The 24,224-nt window shown below is 46.3% G+C and overlaps 1 protein-coding gene across 1 annotated transcript in view; it reads right to left on the bottom strand.

The window, feature by feature from the left end:
* The window catches only part of HGFAC (HGF activator), an 86,639-nt gene that overhangs the window by 44,816 nt on the left and 17,599 nt on the right, over positions 1 to 24,224 (bottom strand). Inside the window, 6 exon segments of the mRNA XM_044295732.1 lie at positions 2,005 to 2,182; positions 8,177 to 8,287; positions 10,444 to 10,578; positions 10,712 to 10,834; positions 17,668 to 17,741; positions 19,661 to 19,757. Coding sequence (XP_044151667.1) covers positions 2,005 to 2,182; positions 8,177 to 8,287; positions 10,444 to 10,578; positions 10,712 to 10,834; positions 17,668 to 17,741; positions 19,661 to 19,757 — 718 coding nt within the window.

Genomic DNA, 24,224 nt, shown 5'->3' with positions numbered 1-24,224 from the left:
ATCCACTGTACCCCATCCCAGGGAGGCATCTGCTAACCGTGAGTACATGAACTATTGCACCCATCGGCCCACCGTGAGCCTCACTGTGTTTCCTCCTGTGGTTTGGTAGCGTTACATATGCACTTATTCAGTTTGCATATGTGAGTTGCCTACATGGCTCCCCTCACCGAGTCGAGTGGTCGTACTTCCCTTGTTGTCACTCCTAAGTGCTGGTTTTCTACTAAGCCGCATCGGCTGCCTATACTTCTCCCCCTCCGCAGGGTGAGTAGTTGCCTGCTCAGCCAGTGTTCATAGCCATTGGGTTCTCGTATGCCCTCTTTCTGCTGTGGGGTGCCTGCGCGGGTGGTGTTGGTTCTGTTACCAGTTTTTTTCTGGGACATTGTGGCGTTCGGGGTCCACACTCCCTTCCTGGCGCAGTATTTTTACTATCTCTGGTTCCTGTCTGCAGCTTCCGGTTAGGTCTGCCAGTTCAGGCAGGCTTCCATGTAGTATCAGACGGCTTCTCTCCTCTCTTGTTCTGGAATTATTTCTTGTGCCTGACTTCCAGGTTCTCTAGCCCCGACTTGTTCGTCATGGTCCCGCTGGAGTGTTCTTCTCTTCTGGCAGTCCGGTATGGTGTGGGGGGGCCTTTGCCTTCGGGCATCCCTACTTCTTTCCCAATGGGGGGAAAGTTTTGTCACATCTGCAGTTCTTTGGCCCTTGATATCCAGATGCCATTTTCAGTTAGTCTTCTTCCTCTGGATCCAGGCTACGTATTACTCTCCTGTATCTTCCGGGATCGCTCCGTTGCTTTTGGTGACTGTCTTGTCTTCACTCTTGTCCACCTTGTGGATATTCTGTGTGCTCTCCACTTCTTCTGAAGCCTCCTAAGCCGTGACTTCTATTCCCTGGGATGTTCTTTCTTCTGCCCAGCCGGAGCCTCTGCATGTATTCAGCCGCTCTCTGGCTGGCCTTCCTGTGAATGGGTCTTCCTGTCCCTTTTCAGGGTTCCTGGTGCGTCTTTCCCCACATTTCTGTGCTGGGCCTAATGACCGGCCTTGGATTTGTTCTGTTCTTGTTCCCTTTCCATGGTGCTGCTCTTTAACGTCCCATGGTCTCCTGTGTCCCCAATGATACGAGCGAGAAAATAGGATTTGTTGTGCTTACCTGTAAAATCCTTTTCTCGCTGAGTTCATTGGGGGACACAGCTCCCACCCTGTATGTACATTGCTGGTTCTCCTAGATGGGTCCTTCTGGTTCTTGATGATGACCCATCTCCAGTTTTCTTCCTTTTTATTGTGTTCTGTTGGCTTCTCCTGGCTGCTCCTAACTGATCAGCTCAGTGTCTGCAGGAGGGGTATAGCCGAGAGGAGGAGCGAACACTTTTTTGCTTAGTGTCGCCTCCTAGTGGCAGCAGCTATACCCATGGACTTCTGTGTCCCCCCAATGAACTCAGCGAGAAAAGGATTTTACAGGTAAGCACAAAAAAAATCCTATTTTCAAATTTATATGAACAATTCTAATATCTGCTGGAAAAATAAACGTATTGTGTGATCAGAGCATTTGTGCAAAAAAAGAACCCAAATCACCAGGACGGGCCCCTTTAACTTACAGCTTTGTTGCACACATAGCGCTATGTAGGGCGCAACGGATGCGGTCGTGTGTTTGCGCTAGGTGTTTCCTCGTGGCCGATTGCAGACACATTACTGCAGGGATTGCAGAGCAGCACCAGGGGCTATAGGAGGGGCAGGGGTACATGTAGCAGTTGCACCAGGGCCATGGTTCTTCAAAGGGACCCAAAGACCCCTCCTCTCAGTACCACCACCACATAGGAAGACCCCAGTATTATAAAATGACACAAGGTAGCTTTGGGAGGGGGGGGGCGCTGTTACAAATTTTGCATTTGGATCCAGGAGCATATGCTCCAGCACTGAACGGGTTAAATATCCTTGTATAGGAATTGTACAGGAATACAATACCGGACCATCACCTAATTATTATACACCTCCGGTTAAAACGTCTCACCTGCAGTATGGATGGGATCCTAAACCTCTGAGGATGTAGTTTTTCTGGGTGGTGGTACGAATCTCTCGATGAAGCATGCCGGAGTCCCACTTCAGACAGCTGTGCCCTGAGCTGCTTTTCTTCTCAACACCTCGGTACTCCGTTGCATTCCCAGGATTGTAGCATTGTTGTCTTAGATCTATGGCACATAACAGGAAATAATCACCATTAATGAATATTACTTATGTAGCAGAGCTGAGTTTGTAGCTAAAAGAGCAGCTGCTTGCTCCCCTGGCATGTATGTTTTAACAAATGCTTATATTCCCAATTAAATAACAATTCTAAAACTCTTTGTGCCATCCCTCTGTTATGCCTATTGGAAATGTCCGAATGACAACTAGGCATTACCAGTCCCCTTGTAAATAGGGTGTGTCCCATCGCAGTCGGAAACTGTCCGACTAGTGTGCATTTATGGACACCTCTGCTGACAAGGGTGGCTTATTCGCCAGAAGTTGTCAATTTATTCACACATTGCCAGGAGGAATAATAGAGGAACATCAAAATGCACAGTGCTAAGAAAAGATGCTCCAGAATGGTTATTTTAGGGGGAATACAGGTTTGAACTAAATCGGTCATGTCAGGAGAGTAGACAGCTGTAGTCCTGGCATATTCGGGCACTGGGCATGACAGTTGGAGAGGTAACCTTCTGAGGAATGCGAGTATCAGACGCTGGGTACCTGTCCTGACCAGCGGGTAGTTGCATCTCTCCATGCCCAATGTCAGATCAGGTGGGAGAGTATGCCTGGACATCCCCTACAACCTGTGATATCAGAATCTGCTATCTGGTTTTCCACAGCACTAAATTCAGCTCTGCTACATATCCTATGTATATATAGTGTATAAACTGTACATAAATGGAGGCTTATTGGTATACACGAGCAAACTCAGCTCCGCTACATATCCAGTATCGTATAAACTATATATACGGTATATAGAGACTTATTGGCATACACAAGGAAATTCAGCTCTGCTATGTCATACATGTTGTATATACAGTGTATAAACTGAACATGGATAGAGATTTATTCTTATTGATATGCACAAGCAAACTCAGCTCTGCTACATATCCAGCATCGTATAAACTATATATACGGTATATAGAGACTTATTGGCATACACAAGGAAATTCAGCTCTGCTATGTCATGCATAGTGTACATACGGTGCATAAACTGAACATGGAGAGATTTATTCTTATTGATATGCACAAGCAAACTCAGCTCTGCTACATATTCTGTTTGTATACAATGTTTAAAAGGGTTTTCCAGGTCTTTTATACTGATGACCTATCCTCGGGATAGGTCATCAGTATCAGATCGGTGGGGGTCCGACACCCGGAACCCCCGCCGATTAGCTGTTTTAATAAGGCAGCGGCCTTCTTCGTGCTCACCAAGCACAACGTCATACATTGTATAGCGGCTATGCTGGGTATCACGCTCATCCCCATTCACTTCTATGGGGGTGAGCTGCACCTAGGCCATGCGACCGATAAATGGGATGGCTGCGGCGCTATAGCGAGTGCTGCTGCCTTCTCAAACAGCTGATCGGCAGGGGTCCCTGGTGTCGGACCCCTACCGATCATATATTGATGACCTATCCTGAGGTAGTTCATCAATTATAAAGTCTTGAAACTGAACATGAAGAGAGACTTATTCCTATTGGTATACACAAGCAAATTCAGCTCTGCTACATCATACATATATACAGTGTATAACCAGTACATAAACAGAGGTTTATTGCTATACCCAAGCCACATAACCTATGTACATATATATATATATATATATAGTGTATAAAGTGTACATAAGTAGCGACTACACAAACGAATCCAGCTCTGCTACATCAGTATGCATTGGCGCAGATTCATTATTAAATAGGCGCCTTGATTTTGTCTAGGATTTGTGTCGCCATCTGCTGCAAAATGCTGCATCTCAATTTTTTCGCCAAAATTGTCTGCGAGGAATTGTTACAAGTACTACCTCCGCCATATTGCGTTTGTGAATTAACCCCATGATCCCTCATGCAAATAATCTGCCACACATCCACTGTGCAACCTGGGAGAAACCTGTGAATGAAATGAGTTTCCTTCCTTGGAACCTCCATTGTAGTTGGAAGAACATGGGATGAGTCTCCGGAGCAAAACGGAAGATTCCTGGTAACCCAGAGGGGTGACGAGTACCTGACAGGTTCAGCTCTGCTAATTGGGCCTCCGAAATAGAAGAATAACAGGCGATTTGGGTAGAAAGAGTGAGGACCTGTCAGGTCTTGATGAGAGTTCTCTCCAGCTCCACATCTTATTCTGGAGAATGTTACAATGTTGCGGTATTTCTTATGATGTGTCATTCATTGTGTAATTGGGAGGAAGGTGACGCATAGTATCCATGATGTTTGCTAAACCACCTCAAGGTATAGAGATTGTGCTGAGAAGTTCTCATCAATCAGGCGCTGGGACCCCACGATCCCTGGAACGGCACTGCGTAAACGTGTATATGTTTTCTATGGGAGAGAGGAGAAAGCTGCTGCCAGACGCTTCCAGCGGAGACTTATCTCCTGGGAGACCAAAAAGGATCAGGCGAAAGTATTCATTTCACCCAACCCTTGGAGAGTCGGGAGGTCCCCACACACATCAGAGAGTTGGCCAGTCCTGCTGTTCTCAGCGGGTTCAGCCTTATAAAACTATGGGGGTCCGTTTCAGGCGTAGAAAATGGTCTAAGTGTAAGACAGCTCTGAAGCGGTCTTACATTTAGAACTGGCGCTGGATGCACCGAAGTTATGAAAAAGCCGACGCCTCTACTTAACTTCGGGGGAACCACCTCCAGCTTAGGGGTTTATTAAGACCAACGTCTAAAACGTCGGTCTTCATAAATGTGCCCTTTTTTGCGTATGGCCAGATTTGTATACCAGGTGTTATCACACAAAAGGACACGCCCCCCGAGAATGTGCGCGTCACCTGAGGTACAGGGCTGGCTCTAGCTGTGTTAGAAAGGGCTTGTCCCGATTTTCATTTTTTACTTTAATCATGGGATAACCCCTTTAAAGAGACACACATCTTTTAACCCCTTAGTGACCACCCATACGCCTTTTTAACAGCAGTCACTAAGGGGCCTTAGGTTGGGTACGCCGACTCAGTCTAAACGCTGTGTGGTGCATTGGAGAGCGAGGGCTCGACTCCCACGTGAGAGCCGCGCACCTGCTCTAACAGCCTGGACCGGCAGGCGTGCCATTACATGTAAGCACCACATGTAAGCGGTGACAGAGGGAGTGGACTCCCTTTAGTTTCCCATCGGCACCCCGCAAATGCGACCGTGGGTTGCAGATATGTGTATAGGCTGGCTGGGACCTCATGTAGGCCCCAAGCCTTCCGTTAGCATTCCCCAGCAGACTGCGCCTCTCTGGTCAATCTCAGTAGAACACTGACATTAAAATGCAATGCACTATAGGGATAGTGCATTGTATTTTAGAAGCAATCAAAAGGTTGCCTGTTATAGGCCCCTTGTAGGACTATTAAGTGGTTAAAAAAAAAAAAACATTAAATTAAATAAATTCCACTGAAAAAAATTGCAAAAATAAAATCCCCCAGATATGTTTGATATCGCCGAATCCATAACAACCCGCACTACACAAATATCATGTAAATTATCCCCTACGGTGAACGCCGTAAGAAAAAAAAAAATGCCAGAATTGCTAATTTACCCGAAAATACTTAATAAGAAGTGATCGAAAAGTGTTATTTACCCCAAGTGATGCCAATGAAAACTACAATAAGCACAAAACACGGCCTACCACAACTCCATAGAAAGAAAAATAAAAAAGTTATGGGTCTTTGGGTGCAAAAAGATTTTCTTTTTTTTGCCCAAAAGTAGTAAAAAATAAATAAATAAAAAGTATAATTTGGTATCGCTGTAATAGTACTGACTCAGAGAATAAAGATATTATGTTATTTATGCCGAAAAATGATCGCCATAAAATTTATAGCGTAAAGACATTCAGTGGCAGTATTGCCGTTTTTTTTCCCCCCATCTCCCGCAAAAAAAAAAGAGTTAATAAAAGTTAATCAGACAGTTATGTGTACTCAAAAATGACACCATTAAAAAACTACAACTTGTCCCACACGAAACAAGCCCTCATACAGCTACATAGACAGAAAAATATAAATATTATAGCTCTTGGAAGGTGACAATGAAAAAAAAGGAAGAAAAACACTTGGTCAGTAAGGCACAAAACAGGCTGGTCACTAAGGAGTTAATAATTGTGAGGCATCGTGCGCCAAAACAGAAATTTCCACTGTAATCTGTGTCAGCTTACTAGCGTAAATTATAACCTATACCGCCCTGCACCGCCTGCTCCCTGCCTCCCTACAACCACTTTTTGGAAAAGTGACAAGCAGGTCTCCAAACCCCCCAAAAGCAGAAAGTATGGCGTGCACCAAATTTTGTGACCTTTTTAGGCTCCATTTCATTTGGCTCTTCAAAGAAGTAAAATTTGACCACTGTATGGCGCTATTTAGGCATTGTATGGCGGTTTTACATTGTGTAGTGGTAAAATCTAGACATCTCATGGTACGGCTCAGTGCATTGTAGGACATCTCCATTTACCCGGCTTCCACTAGGCGGCATACATCAGGGTTGCCGTTGTTTTGCTGGATGCATTAGGGCAGTAGGACATCCTTTTGTCAATGACAGGACCTGGAACACATCTAGTTTACAGATGTGATGTGAGCAAATCCTGAGACCTCATGTACAGGGCCGTATCCGCTTTGCAGTCCGCAAACCGCAGAGCCGCAAAATGTAGATACCGACCGCGTGCATCACACATTTCTCAGGCCCCATTGTCAAAATTCCTATTCTTGGCCGCAAAACAGATAAGATTGGGACATGTTCTATCATTTGCAGCCTGGCTGCACGGACGCAGACAGGACATTGATGACATCCATGTGCCGTCTGCATTTTTTACGGCCCCATAGAAATGGATAGGGCCGCGGGGAATGGTGGTGTGAACGAGGCCTTAGAGTGAGAATGAATGAGCGTGAATTTGCAGTGACCAGGATATGGGTATTTCAAGTTCTTATTTTGTTGTGATGCCAATTGCAGCATGCGCAGGGTACTACCGTATCACAGGGCCCTTCCAAGGTGTTATAACGCACGTCTCAGATTAGGAATGCCAGAGTGGTGTAATGGCCTATAATGTCTCTATAGGGTGGTGATAATTGTGTCAACGGTGTCTCCTACCTGGGTACGGCTGGACTCCTGGCACCTGTCTCACTTGCAATACATTTAAGTGTAGGGATAGTAGGAGTAATAGAGGAATTTTGCAGCAGAAATTATGTCCAGACCTTTAGATGAGGTTCAAATGTTTCTTTACTGAAGAAAACTTGTATGCAAGCAGTATACAGCTATGGTCTCTGCAGGTTTTAGCAATGATTGGCAGAAAATAAATGCTTCTGCTTTAAACTTGGAGCTTGCAGGATACGTTGTCTGCTTGGTAGCTCTGAAATTGTGACATTAATGCACTTTTCTGTAACTTCTGCTGTATGGGGATAGACTAGCTGAGGAGGAATGGCTTCTCTTAGGTCTCTGGACTTATCTCTCAGATGATTTCTCAGGGAATGCTTTCTTCCTGGAACTCTGGAGGTTGTCTGCAGTTTCTGCTTCTTTTCATCCAGCTAAGGCTGCAGGGCTCAGCCTGGGTATATGATCAGGTCTCAGCCGAGACAAGATCCTTGCTGTCTTCCCTTGCAGGGGATCTCCTGAACGCTATCACACAGCCTTCTCCTAGAAGGGGGGAGTCTTCACTGACTAACTTCCTACTCTACCCAAGGTACAGGATGTGGGAACAGCCCACTCCTCACAGAGGGGGAGTAAGCTGGAATAATCCATTCCAACCTAGATATACTAACTAGGACATGTACATGGCCAATGCGTTGCTGCCACCTGCTGGTGAACCTGGAAAATTACAGGAACAATTGTATTTAACATGGTTTTAGATGCACATTTGTTAGACATAATATAATTACATCAGATGACAATATAGCGGCTCTTAGAAGATAGTAGCGGGGTAGAGAAGTGTAGTAACACAACTCTGGGGTGTTACAAATTGTTCTCAAGGGCAAGGGAGTCTTCTCAATAGTTTTCTTACCAATATTACAGTATTTGCCAACAAATTCTCCTCTGCAGGCGCACACTGGCATACCGGTGCTGATCATCAGGCGGCAGGCTCCACCATTAAGACAGGGATTCACTGTGCAAACTGAAGACACAAACATGTCAGCTCTGCAGGTTGTACATGACATTTCAATTATGATATCCCTTAAAGGGTGCAAGATTGGAGGGGAAATTTGGCAAACTCCCCACCACTTGACCAGACATGTATAGGGAAGCTTACTTACCTGCCTCCTGGCACCAGCTCCCCGTTTCCTCTGTGAACTCCCCCCCCCCCCCTCCCATTCTTCTTTAAAAGGTAGTCAATGAATGGGGTAATACAGGATTTTCAAAACAACGCTTTTTAGAGACAGCGCCACACCTGTCCATGGGTTGTGTCTGGTACTGCAGCTCTGCTCTGGTAACGATGCTCCAGCTGGCATTCTGCTGTCTGCCGCCGCTCCCTCCCAGTTCTGGACCACTGACATGAGCCCTCTCCCACACTCTTAAAAGGGCCAGATACCAGGCGATTCCCTCTTGGACAGTCCATACCTCCTCACAGGGAGGCTGAAGAACGCACAATCCTTTTGCGAAGACGTCCTCCCTGCTTTAGACTTAAGTCATATCCATTAGTGACCAAAAAGGTCCACATCTCCCACCGGCCCTTACAGATCCATTAAAGTGAATGAAGCTAGGCAAAACCAGGCACAACCCATGGACAGGTGCGGCGCTGTTTCCAGAAGAAAACAGCCATGTTTTACTAATCCTGTATAATCCCTTTAAGGCTTCGTTCACATCACCGTTCAGCCTTTCCGTTCGGGGCAGGAAAACAGAAAGGACAGATTCGGCACATAACTGAGCCAAGCGGAGTCCACGGGCCTCATAGACTATAATGGTGTCCGTTAGTTTTCCTCTCAGAAGAAGATTTTTGAAGCGAAGACAAAAGTCCTGCATGCACAACTTTTGTCTCCGCTACAAAATCTTCTTCTGAGCGGAAACCTAACGGACACCATTATAGTCTATAGGGCCTGTGGGCTCCATTAGGCTCAGATATGTGCCAAATCCGTCCTTTCAGTTTTCCTGCCCCTAAACAGGGCAGGCGTACGGAAAGGCTGACTGGTGATGTGAACGAAGCCTAAGGCAATAGAAAAAAAGAGAGAATCAATTAATTAAACCTTTTGGGGATAGCTCATGAATTTTTTGAACCTGTGCACACAATGGACAACCCTGGTTAGACTTACATTTTTCTTAAAGGGGTTGTCCCATGAAAAAATATTCTACATGTTAAACCAGCCCCTGGATCTGAATACTTTTGTAATTGCATGTAATTGAAAATGGAGTATAGCTACTGAGTTATTCAATATTATGTATCTGTATAGCGCCACCTGCTGTTTGTTCTTTTCCTTATTTTTCAGTCCACCTCAGTACCTTTGCTGAGGTGGTTGCACATGCTCAGTTCCATCCTTGAACTACCTCCAGCCATATCTACTGTTAGAAGTTGTGACCGTTACCGGGAGAGAGCCGTGATAGGGAAAGACCTCCAGCAGAAAGGACACACCCCCTGAGCTGTGATCTAGATAGAGCTGTAGTGGAAAGGACGCATCCCTGAGCTGTGATAGAAAGAGCTGCAGTAGAAAGGACATGCCCCCTGAGCTGTGATAGGGAGAGATCTGCAGCAGAAAGGACACATCCCTGAGCCGATAGAGATAGAGCTGTAGTAGAAAGGACATGCCCCCTGAGCTGTGATAGGGAGAGAACTGCAGCAGAAAGGACACATCCCTGAGCCGATAGAGATAGAGCTGTAGTAGAAAGGACATGCCCCCTGAGCGGTGATAGGGTGAGAACTGCAGCAGAAAAGACACCACAATGAGCTGTAATAAGTAGAGAGCTGCTGCAAAAAAGGACACGCCCCCTGCCAGCTTGAAGTAAATCTAGCAGAACAATTGGAGTAATGAATGTGGAGATCTCTGGTTCCATGTGAGGTACAGGGCTGGTTCTAGCTTTGTTAGAAAGAGATTATCACATGCTATATGATGTCTGATTTCGATTTCTGACATTATTCATGGGATAACCGCTTTAAAAAAATAAATCAATGAATCCAACAACCCTGAGGAGGCAAGGTCTACCTGTATATAAAGAAATGAACCCACTCAAGTAAAAACAGTTTAGTTTGGATTTTGACCGGCCCCAGGAGACCTCTCCGTGGCGTCTGCAGGTCATCCTGGTGCGTGTGATCTGCGGTTTGCTGATGAGAGTATACAATACCCGTGTATCGGTCTCCGGAGTGGCAGTCTATCCTGCTGTTTGTACATGTACATTGTTCCACCTTCGCTTTGTGAATTCTCGCCCAGGATTCTCCGTTATCATAATGGACATAATGAGCTTCATCGAAACACTTTGCTGAAATAAAGAAGAAATAAAACCATGGTGAGGACGAGACAACCTCTCAGGCAGAGCAGAGGCGCGGGGGGCGTGCCACCGGTCTATCGTAAAACCCAATATACTGTGATTATACCGCTCCCACCGCACTCACCGATCTCACAGTCGTGACCGGAGTACTCCACGGGGCACATACAGTGATAGGCGTGTAAGAACGGCATATTAGTACAGGTGCCACCATTCTTACAGGGATTTCCCACGCAGTGATCGCGAAATACTATGGAAAAGAATACAAAGTTATAATATATCAACACACAATAAAACAGGGCCTGACATGGAACCTACCTCCTGCGGTGGCAGCTAGGCTGGGCCAGACACGACCACGTAATCTGCACATACTGTATCCTCTGAACGTAACATTCTTACATATTAACGGATTTTCTTTCAGCCTCTCAGTTTTTTGCAGACTGTATGCGGAACCATTCACTTCAATGGGTCCGGAAAAAAAACTGAAGTTACTCCGTGTGCATTCTGTTTCCGTATGTCCGTTTCGCAAAAGAATAGAACATGTTCTATTATTGTCTGCATTAGGGACAAGGATAGGACTGTTCAATTAGGCGCCAGCTGTTCTGTTCCTCAAAATACGGAATGCACACGGATGTCTTCAGTATTTTTTGCGGACTGCAAAATACATACGGTCGTGTGCATGAGCTCTAATTATGAGAAAACACTTTCTTTGAGTTTTGAGCCTATCCATCATATGAAGTCCATTTTTTTACTCCATTATAAGGCCTCATGCACACGACCGTTCCGTTTTTTGCGGTCTGCAAATTGCGGATCCGCAAAACACAGAAGCCGCCCGTGTGCATTCCGAAATTTGCAGAACAGGCGGCCCATTGTAGAAATACCTATTACGGAATGGAGCAACGGATGCGGACAGCACACGGAGTGCTGTCTGCATCTTTTGCAGCCCCATTGAAGTGAATGGGTCTGCATCCGAGCCGCAAAAACTGCGGCTCAGATGTGGACCAAAACAATGGTCGTGTGCATGAGGCCTTAGGGCAGTGATGGCGAACCTTTTAGAGACCGAGTGCCCAAACTGCAACCCAAAACCCACTTATTTATCGCAAAGTGCCAACACAGCATTTTAACCTGAATACTACAGTCCAATATAGCAGTGTTTCCCAACCAGTGTGCCTCCAGCTGTTGCAAAACTACAACTCCCAGCATGCCCGCACAGCCAAAGGCTGTCCAGGCATGCTGGGAGTTGTAGTTTTGCAACAGCTGGAGGCACACTGGTTGGGAAACACTGCAATATAGTATATCCTCCATGTACTTTATTGTTAGCTATAATAGCTGTCTACATTCACTGCACTGCCTGTGCTGTTTATAGTGCGCCCTGCGCTGATGAATGGCAAGAAAAGTCTAAGGCATATTGGTACACCATAGATTTTTCCAGGGTGCGGGTGCCCACAGAGAGGGCTCTGAGTGCCACCTCTGGCACCAGTGCCATAGGTTCGCCATCACTGCCTTAGGGTAATAGAATTGCATGGTTTTCACCGGAGATCAGCGGTGCCCTTTTTTTAACAGGTGTCCGTTATTAATGCCAGATGTCTTCAAAAGCCGTCCTTTGGGTGGCACACCAAATATAGATCCACTGCACCCGCCCGGCAGGTTTTTACAGGCAAACCCCCTTACGTGCTGCTGGGTCACGGCTTCTTCGATCGCCGGCCTCGGCTGCCTCGCTCGGGTCCCCGCTGAAAACATCTGCTTTGACACCGCTTCAACCAATCGCTGGCTGCAGAAAGGATCCACCCCCCTTCTGTCACGTGACCAACTACCATGATACAAGTATAGCAGGTCACTGCTGCAGCCAGCAATTGCCTGCAGCAGTGTCAAAGCGGATGTTGACAGCAGAGTAGCCCAGGCTAGGGAATGAAGATGTTGGTATCCAGCACCGAGGAGCAGGTAAGTATGGGGGAAGGTCTGCCCAAACAACCCCAAAAGGTGGACAACTTTTATAGTCTGGGAGAGACGTGCCATCTTTACAGTGTAGAGGAAAGTCTCAAGTGGGTGACCTACCATACCTCTAAGAGGTCTATACCACAGTGCACAGTGTCTTGATGAGATATTCCTCAAACAAATTCAGCTCTACTGCATCTGGAGAAAAAGGTGGAGCTGGGTGAACAGGAACTAATTTAAGCTGGCAAGCAAAACCCTTTTTCAGATATTCCTTCCAACCCATCTTGAGGTCAGCCGAGCATGCATGTGTCCTCAGTGGGGAGAAGGGAGTGAGCCACTGCCTCAGCCTCTGGGGGCTACTTATCTCCTGCTCCATGGAAGGTTTTTGGCCTCCCTGGTCTCGCCTTAGGACACGGTTTGACAGGCAGACCACCCAAGCCAAACTCCCTACCTACCACTGTCCTCCTAGGAAAACAAAGGATCGGGCATGTTGACATTCATCTCCCCTTAATATCACCTCTCAGCAGGAAGTCAGCACATCCTCATATACATTAGATAGTCGAAGAGAGAGACGCACAGATAGGTGCCCACCTTTCCGCCTCTGCTCGGCTGGACATCCATGAAGGTGCCCCCCCCCCCCCCCCCCGATGTAACTAGAAAATGGTGAAGGACCCAGAGATCCTCATGGTAGTGGAGGTCCTGGGACGCCCCCCTTCCCCGATATAGCAGCTCAGAACAGGAGTCTATACTTTGCACGTAGTGAAAATACAGAGCCGGTCCTGGGTCAGTCCCTGTGGGTCGGGGGCAGCTGGCAGCTACGTGCCTGGGTGTCTGCACCGTGATGCATGGACGTATATAAATAAAATCCTCGGGACGCAGTAAATGTTTTAGCAAGAGCACGAAACTCTGAGAAAGGAATCGCAGGCCAATTCCCATGGACCCAGCGGTCATTATTAATGGCCCCCAGTATAGACGGGGAGAGAATGTGAGTTTCTTATTCTGCAGAAGGTTGTACCGTAATATCAGATGCAGCTGAACGGTACGGTCAATGGTTTTACAATTACCGTATCCGACAGTGAAATATCATGGTTATAACCTGTGGTATACCCCAGAGCTGCCTTCACAATTCTGCCAGCTGTGTATTCACACAACCATGGTTTTGGTCCGTATCAGATCCACATTTTTTGCGGATAGGATGTGGACCTTTTCATTTCAATGGGTTCACAAAACATGTGGACAGCACACCGTGAGCTGTCCGCATCCGTATGTCCGTTCCGTAGCCCCGCAAAAAAGATACATGTCTTATTCTTGTCCGTTTTGCAGGCATTGTTAGAATGGATCCGCAAAAAAAAAAAGAACACGGATGCAACACGGACGTCATGTGGAAGTAATCTGCATTTTTTGCGGATCTGCGTTTGGTGGACCGCAAAATACATGCGTCATGTGAATGTAGCCTAAGGGCTCATTTGCAAAAAATACAGATGACGTCCGTGTGCATTCCGTATTTTGCAGAACAGAACAGCCGGCCCCTAATAGAACAGTCCTATCCTTGTCCGTAATGCGGACAATAAAAGGACATGTTCTATTTTTTTGCAGAACAGACATATAGACATTTGGAAATGGAATGCACACGGAGTAACTTCCGTTTTCTTTGAAATGAATGGTTCCGCATGCAGTCTGGAGGGGCTGCTAAAGCGAGTCCCAAGGAGGTGACCCCCCCCCCCCCCCCCTACTGTTCTATTAGCAAAAATCCTCTGCACATGGATCAATCTGCACCAAACACAGACAAGCCTATTACAGCGAGTTCAGATGTGGCAGATTCAGCACCGCAAACCCACGGCAATTCACTACAATTCATATGGATGAGGTGGTCTCACCTTAGACAATGTCAGATAGAAGAGGGTCCCAGAGGTCAGACCCGGACCCCCGAATCGAACAGAAGGCAACGGTGCATGTCCAGCCACCCTCCATTCATTCATTTCTATGAGCGTTCCAAAAATAACGCTGACTCAGCTATTTTCAGGAGGTGAACGGGGCGGATGCCTCACTTGCGCGGTGCGCGCTCCTTCACTTTGGAGGCCCTGTTCCAGAGATAAGTGCAGGTCCTAGAGGTGGGACCAGCATCTATCTGACATTGGTGGTATATGCTCCTGGTAGGCCACCAATGTCTGAGATAATAAAACCCCCCGGGGGTAACCGAGTCACAGTGAGCCCCCTAGGTTCCGTCCACAATATGGTACACCAATAATGTTGTACAGATAATTTATTTTATTTAATGTAAAATGGTCCAAAATTTTTTCATGCTTTATTTATTTTTTATTACCACCCCAAATCCCCTTTCCCATTCAGTAAGTTACAGGATGAAATTTGAGTTGACTGCATCCACCACTAGGGGGAGCTCACTACATGCAGATTGTACGACGTGTATAAATTTGTTTTTTAGCAGCTCCCCCTAGTGGTGGCGGCAGGAAGAAAAACATCAAAGTGGCACTGTTTGGCAGTATGGGAGCACCGAATGGCACTATGTAGTCACTGAATGACAAGGTGGGTAAAGTACGGCACTGTGTGAGGATTGTTTGGTACGGTGAAGGTACTATATGACCATGTGAGCACCGCTTAGCATTATGTGGCCATTATTCAGGCACTCTCCGTATTCCGTATGCTGCGTTTAAGCACAGTATGGGTCTAGATGGGCACTAATGGATTCTGTGTCTGCACAGTATGGGTCTAGATGGGCACTAATGGATTCTGTGTCTGCACAATATGGGTCTACATGGGCACTACTGCATTCTGTGTCCGCACAATATGGGTCTACATGGGCACTACTGCATTCTGTGACCGCACAATATGGGTCTACATGGGCACTATTGGATTCCGTGACCGCACAATATGGGTCTACAGGGACACTATTGGATTCCGTGACCGCACAATATGGGTCTACATGGGCACTATTGGATTCCGTGACCGCACAATATGGGTCTACGTGGACACTATTGGATTCCGTGACCGCACAATATGGGTCTACAGGGACACTATTGGATTCCGTGACCGCACAATATGGGTCTACAGGGACACTATTGGATTCCGTGACCGCACAATATGGGTCTACATGGACACTATTGGATTCCGTGACCGCACAATATGGGTCTACAGGGACACTATTGGATTCCGTGACCGCACAATATGGGTCTACAGGGACACTATTGGATTCCGTGACCGCACAATATGGGTCTACAGGGACACTATTGGATTCCGTGACCGCACAATATGGGTCTACATGGACACTATTGGATTCCGTGACCGCACAATATGGGTCTACAGGGACACTATTGGATTCCGTGACCGCACAATATGGGTCTACAGGGACACTATTGGATTCCGTGACCGCACAATATGGGTCTACGTGGACACTATTGGATTCTGTGTCCGCACAATATGGGTCTACATGGGCACTACTGCATTCCGTGTCTGCACAATATGGGTCTACATGGACACTATTGGATTCCGTGACCGCACAATATGGGTCTACATGGACACTATTGGATTCCGTGACCGCACAATATGGGTCTACATGGGCACTATTGGATTCTGCTTAGACTCAGTATGGCTGTACATGGGCTCTATCAGCTTCTGTGTAGGAAGAGTATGGCTCTATATAGGCACTATAGTGTGTCTAACACCGAAAGAGGAAAGAGTGTCATCAGGGCCTCGTCTGCCATGAGGCTAGATTAGCACGACAACCAACTTTCCGCTCCCGCTGCTCCACGGTGGACGTGCCTCAGATAAATGTGGGACAAGTTCATTTTACTAAAGGAATGATAAAGTTGAAGCTTTTCCTTATAGAGAGTAGCTCACAATCCTTGCCCCATGTAAGAAAAGTGGTTAGGGGGCTCGGTAACTTTGGCGTTTCTAATGCAATTGCCTCAAAAAATTGCTGTCATTGCAAATATATCTTAGCTCCTAATTAGTGATGAGCGGCAGGAACAATATTTGAATTTGTGATATTTCGTGAATTTTGGGCAAATATTAGTAATTTGTGAATTCGAGAATTCGCCATTATTTTCCAGATTGTGAAAATCGGCAATGTAATATTCGCGTAATGAGCGCGCGCAATACAGACGTGGGTCACTTTTGCTACATTTTTTTAGAAGTTTCCTGAGACTGGAGAAAATGGTTGGCACGGCAGAACATTACAATAGCTTTATATGCGGATAGAGTGCTCCAATATATTCACGATTGGGCAAATCGGCAATTAATGATGCGCATTATTTGGCGCAATACGTGCAACTTTACATTTTAACAGGTCTGACTACATATTACTGATTGGTGCACCAAGTATTGTAGTGACATCACAGCACTATGGGCCAGATTTATCATTACTATGACAGCGCACACCACTTTCACATATGGCTAAAGTCAGATTTATGATTGGCCCTTTAAGACTGTAATAAATGTGGTTTGACGGTAGCAGTTTATCCGTCAGTAAGCAGCTTTACAAAAGTCGCACATCTTTACGAAAAATTCACGTTTTTATGAAAAAGTCGCATGTTCTATTAAAAAGTCTCATAAGATAAGCATGGTCCTCACTGGAGTGAAATTGCGCATTTTTTTGCGACTTTTTCACTCCATTATTCTGACTTGAGCTAATGATAAATCTGGCCCTATGTCTGTAGCATGTATGTATGGATCAGCTACACTATATCAGGATCTAACCTACACTGACTATCTCCCACTAACTATATATATATAAGCTATCTATCTAATGTAATGACACAGTAAAGCACAGAGCACAGCAATGACACTGCTCTCTCTCTCAGAACTGCAAAAAACTGAAGAAAATGGCTGCTGGGGAGGTTCTTATATAGTAAGGGGTAGGCAGCTTTCCTATTGGTTGCTAGGGGTGTTGCTAAGCTCAGACAAAGACATTGCTGTCTTCTCATTGGCCCAGAAGCAAGAAGCAGGGAGGGGTCATGGGTTCAGATGAACAAAAATCTAGAATATTCGTGAATATGAATATATAGCACTATAGTCTAAATCTTCGCAAATTCTTGAAGTGGCGATATTCGCGCCCAACACTATTCATAATGTAGTACATGATGGCACCTTATAAATAGTAGGAGATGAGGACTGGAGAATTCAGAGTCTTACCAGTCTCTCTGCTGGTCTGTTCGGCGCAGAACCCCCACTCTCTATCTCTGTCAAAGTTATGTGTTGTCGCACACCTGATACAAGTACAGAGAAAAAAATAACTAAATATATATACACAGTATAAGATAGAAATATATGAGATAGACAGATAGATTATAGACCGATAGATTATAGACCGATAGATTATAGACCGATAGATTATAGACCGATAGATTATAGACAGATAGATTATAGACAGATAGATTATAGACAGATAGATTATAGACAGATAGATTATAGACAGATAGATTATAGACAGATAGATTGAGATCAAGGTTATTATCTGAATGGACCGGTCTGATTTTCTCTCACAGCAGCTATTCTGGTGAGGCACATGAAGCTGTTTCTCCATCATCCTTTACACCACAGATGTCAAACTCATGGCCCTCCAGCTGTTGCAAAGCTACAGCTCCCAGCATGCTCTGATAGCTGTAGGATGTCCAGGCATGATGGTAGTTGTAGTTTTTAAACAGCTGTCGGGCCATGAGTTTGACATCCCTGCTTTACGCTGTAACTCTGCTCTGCCACTTCAGATAGGCTTCCATGCATAAGCACAAGCCCACCGGGAAGGAAACACATGGGAGGCCGGTTCCTTTGGTTTGGTTGGGTGTTTTTGGAGTTCATGTTAAATTAGTTTAGGGATTCATTCTATGTATGATGAACCTACAGTATGGCAGTGATGGCTAACTTCCAGCACTCCAGCTGTGGTGAAACTACGACTCCCAGCATGCTCCATTCATTTCTATAGAGTTCTGAGAACAGCCAAGCAAGGGTACATCTTGGGAGTTGTAGTTTTACCACAGTTGGAGTGTCGGAGGTTAGCCATCACTGACCTATGATCTTCCTGGCTTAAGGGGCTCTACAAGTAAGCATGGTATCATGGATGGGCTATATCTACGGTCAGATTCAGAGTTTAACACAATATATAATTAGTGCCCCCAGTAAGATTAAAGCCCCTATTAGTGCCCCCAGTATGATGCCCCTATTAATGCCCCCTAGTATGATTAATGCCCCCATTAGTGCCCCCATGTAAGATTAATGCCTTCATTAGTGCCCCCAGTAATACTAACGCCCCCATTAGTGCCCCCAGTAAGATTAATGCCCCTATTAGTGCCCCCAGTATGATGCCCCTATTAATGCCCCCTAGTATGATTAATGCCCCCATTAGTGCCCCCCTGGTAAGATTAATGCCTCCATTAGTGCCCCCAGTAATACTAATGCCCCCATTAGTGCCCCCAGTAATATTAATGCCCCCATTAGTGCCCCTAGTTTGATTAATGGCTCCCTTTGTGCTCCCCAGCATGAATAATGCCAAACTTAGTGGCCCCCAGTATAAAGAATGTCCCCTTGAGTAGCCACCATTCTGCTTGTGCGAAGGGGGGGGGGAATCCCCCACCACCACCACTTGCATGCGCAGGGACACTCGCTCTTCTACTGCAGGCAGCAGGACCTGATACTCCCAGCATGATTATGTGATGTCACCCGTTGAGAGCATCAGGTCCTGCTGCCTCCAGTGAGGAGCAAGTGTCCTAATGCGTGCAAGTGGATAAGGCGTTTTTCTTTTTTTAATCCCTGAAATGTCAATTTTACCCGTTTTTTAATGGCCATTAGACGGTGCACTTCTGTCTAAACGGCCTCTAAAAACAGTGCCATTGATTTCAGTGGGGTCCATCTGGCAATGAAAACTCCAAAAATGGTTCTATATTTATTCACTGGAGGTTAAAAAAAATGGCCATGTGAATAGCACCATAGAGTTTAATTGGTTCTAAAAACTGCTTTCACATGGCCGTTTTCTAATGTTAGTGTAAATGAGGCCCAACAATGGAAATAGGCAAGATGCAAAGGTGTACTAGGGGAGGTCTGAGTGGTGGGGGTCAGGGATAGGCAGTGATTGGCGACAGTTTTTAAGGAGGAATCTTCTTTCAAAGACATTGCACTGACATGATTTACATACCACGTTTTGTTTTTGTACCACCGAGATTCACAGGCGAACCGCAAACTTCCACCCAGCAGAAATGGAATCTTACAATGTTTACCATCTACAGTCAAAACTGGAGAGAAGAGGGAAAAATGATTGAAATGCTACCACAAGATTATTACTGAATGTACACATGTAATTATATACGGTAAGTTATATACTCCTATATAGAAGCATACACTGTGTGTGGGGTAGCATTACATAGGCTTTAGGTTTCTGTGTTTTTTTGTTCATTTTTGTAAAATCACTGCAAACCATGATAAAACCACTAAGATGACTCACCCTTCGACACCCCCCCCCCCCATGTTTGAAGTACTGAATGAGGACATTTCAACCAAATTGCACATTCGCATGCATGTGCAGTACAACTAGATATGATATCTAAAAGGGTTGTGCCACAAAAAAAAGAAAGAAAATCTAAATTTTAAAACCAGCCCCTGGATCTGAATGCTTTTATAATTGCATGCAATAAAAAATTTAGTACAGACAGTTTGTTCTTTTCCTTATCTCTTGTCCATGCAACAGGCGGTCTCCCCCCAGGGCCCTCTATATATCTCGTCCCAGGTGTATGAAATGCCAAGTGGTATGTTGCGGCCTAAAAGGTCTCTTTATGTGTGCGTCACGGTGCTCCTACCTGGATACGGCTGGACCCCAGTGTAACGGCGGACGTACACCCACTATCAAAGACAACACACCAACCAGGCTCTGTACGAGAGACAGGGGAAGGGTCACCTCCTAGCTTATCCCTGACCTCTTTCCCTGCACTGCTCAGCCCAAAGTAGACCTTGAAGGTAGGTGTACTAGTGTCCTCCAGCCTCGGCTAACAAAAACCCTGAACTCCCTAAGATGGTGAAGTGGGGAGATAGGAGCAGTCTGCTTGCACAGAACCTGGATGGACGAGAAGACACAAACAACCGAACAAGCAATGACACTTATCTCAGAGCAGGAACAGACAGCCAACCTTCTCTCCAAACTTCCCAGACAGAATGAACAGTATAATCCGCTCAGGGCACTGGGCAGTGTGCTATTTAACCTAAAGACCCCACCCAGTGCACCTGAGAGAGGCGGATCCAGCACGGCTCCAAAGCAATCACTAAACTCGTGCTGCTATCCTGGCTGACCTCTGCACATGGTCAGAGTGGGGCATGACAGTACCCCCCCCCCCCTTCTACGGGTGACCTCCGGACACCCCGGACCAACCTTATCCGGATGGGACCTATGAAAGGCCCTCACCAGTCGGCTGGCGTTGACATCAGACGCCGGAACCCACATCCTCTCTTCAGGACGTATCCCCTCCAGTGCACCAGGTACTGGAGGGAGCCCCGAAGAACTCTCGAGTCGAGAATCCTGGAGATCTCGAACTCCAAGTTTCCCTCGACTAGAACAGGAGGAGGCAATGGCGATGGTACCACCAGTTTAACATACTTTTTTAGCAAAGACCTGTGGAAGACATCATGGATCCTCCAAGTCTGCGGAAGATCCAGCCGAAACACCACAGGATTGATCACCGCAGAAATCTTATACGGACCAATAAATCTTGGACCCAGTTTCCAAGATGGCACTCTCAATTTGATATTCTTAGTGGACAACCACACCAGATCACCCTCACACACACACAGGTCCCGACCAGTCACACGTCTCTTGTCAGCCATTCGTTTATACCTCTCACCCATCTTCTCCAAATTCCCTTGAATCCTCCGCCAGATGGAGGATAAGGCAGAAGAGAATCTCTCCTCCTCTGGCATCCCAGAGGAACCAGTCCCAGAAAAGGTTCCAAACTGAGGATGGAAACCGTATGCGCCAAAAAATGGCGACTTACCCGTGGACTCCTGCCTACGGTTATTCAATGCAAATTCTGCTAAGGACAAGAATGAGGACCAGTCCTCCTGATTCTCAGCCACAAAGCACCTCAAGTAGGTCTCCAGGTTTTGATTGGTACGCTCCGTCTGACCAGTCGACTGTGGATGAAAAGCCGACGAGACAAAGTTTAATGCCAAGCCGAGAGCAGAACGCCCTCCAAAACCTGGAGACAAACTGCGTGCCCCTATCAGAGACCACATCTGAAGGAACACCGTGCAATTTCACAATATTATCCACAAAGATCTGCGCAAGAGTCTTAGCGTTAGGCAGACCCATTAGTGGTATAAAGTGAGCCATTTTACTGAAACGGTCGACTACCACCAAAATCACTGTTTTCCCGGAGGAACTCGGCAGGTCCGTAATAAAGTCCATGGACAAATGCGTCCAAGGACGAGATGGAATAGACAATGGAAGAAGTGAACCAGGCGGTCGAGTATGAGCAACCTTTGACCGAGCGCAGGTTTCACAAGCTGTCACGTAATTCTCAATACTCTTATGCAACCCTGGCCACCAGAACCTCCGGGACACCAGATCACAGGTGGACTTACCACCAGGATGTCCAGCGAGAACAGTATCGTGATGTTCCTTAAACACCTTGTATCGTAGGCCCTCAGGAACAAACAACCTCCCTGGAGGACACGAACCAGGAGCCCCCTCCTGAGCTCCCAATACCTCCATCTCCAATTCAGGGTACAGAGCGGAGACCACCACCCCATCCGCCAAAATCGGCGCCGGATCCTCTGAATCACCTCCCCCAGGGAAGCTGCGAGACAAGGCATCTGCCTTGACGTTCTTGACCCCTGGGCGAAAGGTAACCACGAAATTGAACCTGGTAAAAAACAGTGACCATCTGGCCTGTCTAGGGTTCAGACGCTTGGCAGATTGCAGGTAGGCCAAATTCTTATGGTCTGTATACACCGTAACGGGGTGGGACGCCCCCTCCAACCAGTGACGCCATTCCTCAAAGGCCAACTTGATAGCCAACAATTCCCTATCTCCAACATCATAATTCCTCTCGGCGACCGAGAGCTTCCTGGAGAAGAAGGCACACGAGACCCACTTGCCAGGAGAAGAACCCTGCGAAAGCACCGCCCCAACCCCCACCTCTGATGCATCAACCTCCACCACGAATGGCTGAGATACATCCGGCTGCACCAGAATGGGAGCAGACGCAAAACGCTCCTTAATGGCCGAAAAGGCCTGCAATGCCTCATCCGACCAGACAGAGACATCAGCGCCCTTCTTGGTCATATCAGTAAGGGCTTTGACTAGGGTGGAATAATTTGAAATAAATTTTCTATAATAATTCGCAAACCCCAAGAACCGCATCAAAGCTTTCTGATTCTCCGGTCGGTCCCACTCCAGAACTGCCCGGACCTTTTCGGGGTCCATACGAAAACCGGAATCAGAAAGCATGTATCCCAAGAACGGAAGCTCTTGCACCGCAAACAAACATTTCTCTAGTTTAGCATATAACTTATTCTCTCGAAGGATCGTCAAAACCTGTCTCACATGATCCTGATGGGTCTTCAGATCAGGAGAATAAATTAAGATGTCATCTAGGTAAACTACTACGAACCTCCCCACCAAGTGATGAAAAATATCATTGACGAATCGCTGAAATACCGCTGGCACATTCGTCAACCCAAAAGGCATTACCAGGTTCTCAAAATGACCCTCGTGCGTATTGAAGGCAGTCTTCCACTCATCCCCCTCCTTGATCCTGATCAGATTGTATGCTCCCCTCAAATCCAACTTGGAGAACACCTTGGCTCCAACAATCTGATCAAAAAGATCAGAGATCAGAGGCAGGGGATATGGATCCCGGACTGTAATACGGTTCAACTCCCGGAAGTCCAAACATGGTCTCAGAGATCCATCTTTCTTCTTCACGAAGAACAAACCTACTGCCACTGGAGACTTAGATGGTCTGATATGACCCTTTGCCAAACTCTCGGCGACATACTTTCGCATGGCCTCTCTCTCGGGTTGAGAGAGGTTGTAAAGCCGAGACTTAGGCAACTTAGCCCCCGGAATAAGATTCACTGGACAATCATAGTCTCGATGAGGGGGCAATTCCTGAGCCCCACCCTCCGAAAAGACATCTGAAAAATCCGAGAGATACTGAGGCAAGGCCGTAATGGACACTTCAGCGATAGATGTGACAAGACAATTATCCGAACAAAACTTGCTCCAACCAATGATTTGTCTCGCTTGCCAGTCTATAATTGGGTTATGTCTAGACAACCCCAACACTATTGGCGCTGACAAATCCTTCATGACAAAACAAGAAATAATCTCAGCATGTGAATCACCCACCCTTAAATGAATACCATGAACAATGTGAGTAAGACTCCTTTGAGAAAGAGGGGAAGAATCAATTGCAAAAACAAGAATCTCGTTCTCTAACGTGCAAGTACCACCAAACGAAGCGTGAACGAATTTTAAAATACGAAATTCGCTCATCTCTACCAATAAAGACAGTAGTAGGATGCAGGAGTGGTAACACCACTCCGGGGATGTTTTATCCACCTCACTGAGGTGGTCGCACATGCTCAGTCCTATCCTTCAACTGTCACCAAACATATCTTCTGTTAGGAGCTGGAGCAGTTACAGGGAAAGAGCTGCACCCTGAAATAAATCTAGCAGAACAATTGAAGAAGTGAATGTGGAGATCTCT

Source organism: Bufo gargarizans, chromosome 1, assembly GCF_014858855.1.
Source record: "Bufo gargarizans isolate SCDJY-AF-19 chromosome 1, ASM1485885v1, whole genome shotgun sequence".
Taxonomy (NCBI): domain Eukaryota; kingdom Metazoa; phylum Chordata; class Amphibia; order Anura; family Bufonidae; genus Bufo; species Bufo gargarizans.
The sequence above is the reverse complement of the archived record's forward strand: the minus strand, read 5'-3'. Positions and strand labels throughout refer to the sequence as shown.